The sequence below is a fragment of the Trichomycterus rosablanca genome, chromosome 8, assembly GCF_030014385.1.
Source record: "Trichomycterus rosablanca isolate fTriRos1 chromosome 8, fTriRos1.hap1, whole genome shotgun sequence".
In the NCBI taxonomy this organism is placed as follows: domain Eukaryota; kingdom Metazoa; phylum Chordata; class Actinopteri; order Siluriformes; family Trichomycteridae; genus Trichomycterus; species Trichomycterus rosablanca.
In genome coordinates, this window is record NC_085995.1 from 30,415,108 (window position 1) to 30,420,264 (window position 5,157).

The following is a 5,157-nucleotide window of genomic DNA, read 5'->3' on the forward strand; positions in this document are numbered from 1 at the left end:
TAATATATAAGTAAACATGGAGGTGATACAAATGATGTGGTTAAGCTTGTGAACCAGCTTGACTGAGTTATTAAAAACTGGTTTCAAGGCGCCCAGGTGGTGCAGCGGTAAAACACACTAGCACACCAGAACTGACATTTTGAACTGTCGGTTAAAAAATCAGCTCTGCCATCCGGCAGGCTGGCCGCCTACATGAACAATGATTGGCTGTTGTTCAAGGGGTGTACCAGAGGGGACCTCATAACTGATGCAATTACAACCTCTGCTGGCTGACTGATGGCGCCTGCACAGAGACGAGGGATAATGCATTGATTAGGGTGTGTCTCTCTGTACACAAAGCTGATCCGCATGTGAACTCGTGCACCTCGTTGGCTACTGCACACGTGTCGTCTCTGCTCTCTTCAATCAAGGTGGAGGTCAACATCAGTAGAGAGGAAGTGTAATCAGGTAATTGGATTCGACTACATTGGGAGTAAAATTGGTTTCAAAGAACAATTTATTTACAAATCAGACATCACTGTAAGACAATTCTTTTTTTTTTACTGCATTTGCATATATGGCAGTGAGCACTTTTTATTTAAGTAATGTGCTCTTTTTTCTTTTTTCTGTCCTGGTAATAGTTAATTCCAAGGTAACAAATAATATAATAAATAAATACTACTACTACTGCTACTTTAAATACTACGAATAGTTATGATAATAATAATAATAATAATAATAATAATAATAATAATAATAATAATGGGATGATGATGTTAATGGGTGTAATATTAATACACATACAAGAGTGTAACATACTAATTGCTTTTTTATTTACAAAATACACTGAAGTTGTAGTGTATTGGCTATTTTTAATTCAATTATTAGTGGAAAACCTTTACCATGCTTTTTACATATTTTGACAAAGTAAATATTTACATAGATTTTAGATTTTTTATATCAGCTGTAGCAATTTTTTTCAAGGCCATGTGACAGGCCACCTGGGGTGTTTCTTGTAATGTCTGCAAGACGGTCACATGTTTTACCAAGAATTTCCTTCAGCGTTTTATCCCACTAAAAGCATTCTAGTTGGTGAACTGATCACTCTAAATTGCCACTCTGGAAAAGTGGATGTGTATCCATGAATTCTAATGAATCCGTGCTGTCCAGGCTGTATAACTGAATTGCCATCAATGTTTCTATTATAGGTTTAGGATCACCAGTATTTGAACATATACTACAGATTAGATGGATGGTTAGTTTAAAAAATGCTGGATTACCCTTTTAAATTTTTTGCGAAACTACTCAGCATTCAAGATAATTTCTAAAAGGAATTAATTATAAAACACTTCTGATAAACATTGGGTCTCTAAGATGCAGAGATAAGAAGAACATTTTGATATTTAAGTGAACATGCCATCCTGCTGAGATCAGACCCAGGTTTATAGGACTTTCATACATGGCTGAAGTGTGAGTGGGTGCGTAATGAACAGAATAGACAGAAAAAGCAAATATCAAGTGGGGTCAGAACTGTCTCACTGTAAAAAACATGAAGAAAAAGTAGTGAAAGAGCCACAAGGTTTATTAAGACAGTGACGTCACTGCACAGCCATTAATGTGACAGAGCACGTCATTCACAGAAACACATGCTGTTACCTGGTTACAGCACTGTGTGTGTGTGTGTGTGTGTGTGTGTGTGTGCACATATGCAAAAATAGTTGCAGAAATGTTTCTAAGAAACCACAAAAGAATGGTTTGAGCCAGGGCTGCTCAGACACCACAAGGCTGACTACAGGCTCCCGTCCACTCCTGTATGCTTATGAACAACTGCATGCATAAATAGTGCATAACCTTAATTTTGACCTGTTGGAAAGGTGCCAGTAAAGTACCCGCTTTCTTTTATATAAAATACCAGTATTTTACTGTCATTTGTTAATAATATTTAGATTGTTTTAAGTCTTTATTCATGTATTATTCTATTAATTTATTTATTATTGTACTGTTATTTATGTATTATTAATTTATTTCAGCTATGCTGAAATTATACCTAAGCACTATACCTGTGACTATAGCTTGTAACTTCTCTGTGCCCATAAAAATGGGGTTAGTTTGACTGCATACATTAAAAAGTACATGGAACAGTGGTCTTGTGACAGCACCAAGAACGAAACCCAACTATTACCTGTAAACCCATGCAATGTCATATGCTAGGCTCTAGTTTATGGCAGACATGGTTTTTAGTCTGTTTTTGGTTACATCTGCCCATCGTAATGACTTGTTTGGGGAAGGGGGGGTTGACGTTGTCATAGTGACTACTGTTTAGTGTTAATTGCTATTCTGCAGAGTCAAACTAGCAATATGGGCACATTACGCTCAGAAGCTGTAGTCAATTATTTTACTCATGGGGGCAAAAAGGAGGCCACATCTCACAGGTAAATTGCTATAGTGTTTTCTACACCACCAAACTATTAATCTGTTTTCTACTTGACAAACAGCTAGTTAAATAAAAACAATAGTAACATTTTTGTTAGCGCTTGTGGTAAAGCTATTAAGGCAGAATATATTTTCCAAATTATTTCTGTATTCTGTACAATGACTACAACTAATAATAGCTTTTTTTAATAACATGTTTGCTACCTGTTTCTGGTCACAATACACATGTAATGGGATTTTCCATTTCTCTCTCATCCTCTTTTCTTAGATCATGAAGAACATCTTCCAGGAGTCCTTTAATGCTTACAAGACAAACATTGAGCCTCATCTGAGTGAGCTGAGTCTGCACCGCATGCAATGCAGTCGCAAGCTTTTTGAGATCATGCTCTCTCATCGGCGCATCAGTGCAGCCTACATTGAGGGTGATAATGTGGCAGTCACAGTGGAGGGAGAGGCAGCGCGTGTGCTAAACTTTGACACTGGTGAGTTTAGGTCTGCTACGTTTGTTCATGTGTCTAAGACTCTCTGGCTGTGTCTCAAATTGTGAGGTGATATCCTATAACATACCCTATGTAGGCTACTTAACCTTTTAATATTTTACAGCCAGCCTGGCCCTATTAATCCATAGGCCATTGCTGCTGGCCCATACACATTGATAACACAAATGACGTCTACAGAAGTGTGTCCTCCCTGTAGTTTATAGACTGCCTTTCGGTAATTTATTGGGCAGATGTAAAATTTTTATTGGGTGAAAAAAGCATATTTATCCATTTTTGTTGTTGTTTCAAAAACAATTTATTGTATATGTCTGAATTAAATAAACATGTCTTTTTGACAGTGTAAAATATATATTCATAGAAATACACAAAGGGATGTTCTAAAAACAAAAATTTGGTCCAGATATAATAACAATACAGGAGATTGATGTCACATGTAGTACACCACCAGTACTAGCCAGATATTTCTGCAGCTTTTTTAATGTTGCTGTTGACTTCTTGGTAACCTCCTGGACCAGTTTTCTTCTTGTTCTTTCATTAATTTTGGAGCATTCAGTTCTTGGTAATGTCACTGTTGTGCCATAGTTTATTCACATGTTGATGACCGTCTTCACTGTGTTCCATGGTATGTGTAATGACTTGGAATTTTTTGTACCCTTTTTCTGACTGACACCTTTGATGCTTTGTAAGCTCTTTTATAGAACATGGCTTTTACTATAAGATGAAACCAAGTAAACTGTGTCCCACCGTTTTTGTGCTTCTTGCTCGAGTCATGGGCCATGAAGTCCTTGTTTGTTAAGTGATCTTTTTTTATTTATTGCCACTGACACATTTGTCCCGGCCTTCATCAGGTCATCCTGTAAGCCTTTAGCAGTAACACAGGTGTTTTTCTTCTTTGTCCTGATGAAATTGTTGATGAGATGGCCTCCGAATGAAATTCTAGGCTTTTTTTTCCATGGCCAGGCAGGTTTGGAGCTGCACCATAAATTTGGAACTAACAGTCAGTACTCCCAATGGTGCCTGTAGTAATGTTCAAAGTATTGGAAATTGTATTATGCCTTTTGGTGGAATAAAATCATCCCTTTTTTCAGCTTGAGTGACAACTCCTTACTTGTGTGGTTTCAGCACAGTTTGAACACAACTCAGCTGAAGCAAATGAAGTGTCGTTATTATGTTCCCAATGGTTTAATTATGTTTTTTTAACCCAACTTTAGGTCAGACAGTCTAGCAGTAGGTGTTAACATAAGAAATATTCTGTTGGGGTGAACAATTGTGACAGCAAAGTTAACAAAATATCTTGCTGAGCAGCTAACATCTGGCAAAAAAATCCACTTGAAGCCCTGTAATGAATTGTTGTTTTTGAAGTAAACCTATTAATAATTATTCTAATTATGTTTATTACATAGCTTCAATGAAGGTGTGACATCAAGTAGCATATTTATTTCAGTTTGCATGTCCAAGTAGGCTAATATTAGGAATGAAATATGTTTCACACACAGGCTATTCTGTTTGGTTGCAATGGATTGGTGCTCTGTCCAGGTTGCTCCAGCCTTGCGCCCAGTGTTTTCCTGATGAAACTAGATGCACTGCGGCCCTGACCATATGAAAATTGAAAAAAAGAAAGTTTCATAAAAGTGTTTGGAATGACTTGGATTTCTTCATTAATGTATCCAAATCATAGTAATAGGAAAACACAATCTACCTGAATTAATAACACACAAAAGATGCTCAAGAAATGTCAATTTGAAATGTAAGCTGTATTGTGTTCTTATTTCTGTTTTTGTGAAAGGTTGTGGTATAAACCTTGGCATGAGGGGCTTGGAGTCACTTGGACAGTTTATCTACAGAACTGCCACAGCTCAGGATCAGAATGATGTGTTCGAAGCACTTTCAGCAAAAATCCAGCACTCCAAACACGTGGCCGAGACCTTCAGACAAACTGGACTAGCTGCTGCAATGTTTAAATGAATGTGTGAGATAACAGCATAGTCTCTCTAAAAGTGTGTAAGACTCAGTGATTAATCTAAACACAGTTAAACGTAGTTAAATGGTTTTGTTTTAGGTAAGTGCCAAATGGAACCAAAGTTTGTTTAATCGTTTTTGTGAACTATTTAGTGTGAAGTGTGTGAGGCCCAGGACAAGTACATTAGTATTTGGGTCTTATGGGTCATTGCAGCACAGGAGTCACAATTGTTTATTTAAAACCTTTAAACCCTTTCAAGTACTTAAAATAGTAAAAAAAGATTTA

General features: G+C 36.9%; 1 protein-coding gene across 1 annotated transcript; it reads left to right on the forward strand.

Annotated features, from left to right (window-relative positions):
• Nucleotides 1-2,314: 2,314 nt before the first annotated feature.
• Nucleotides 2,315-4,891, forward strand: si:dkey-234i14.6 (uncharacterized). Its single transcript, XM_063000021.1, has 3 exons — nucleotides 2,315-2,411; nucleotides 2,681-2,894; nucleotides 4,699-4,891. The coding sequence occupies exons 2-3, from the start codon at nucleotides 2,684-2,686 to the stop codon at nucleotides 4,875-4,877; spliced, it is 390 nt and encodes a 129-aa protein (XP_062856091.1). The 5' UTR covers nucleotides 2,315-2,411; nucleotides 2,681-2,683; the 3' UTR covers nucleotides 4,878-4,891.
• Nucleotides 4,892-5,157: the final 266 nt, after the last annotated feature.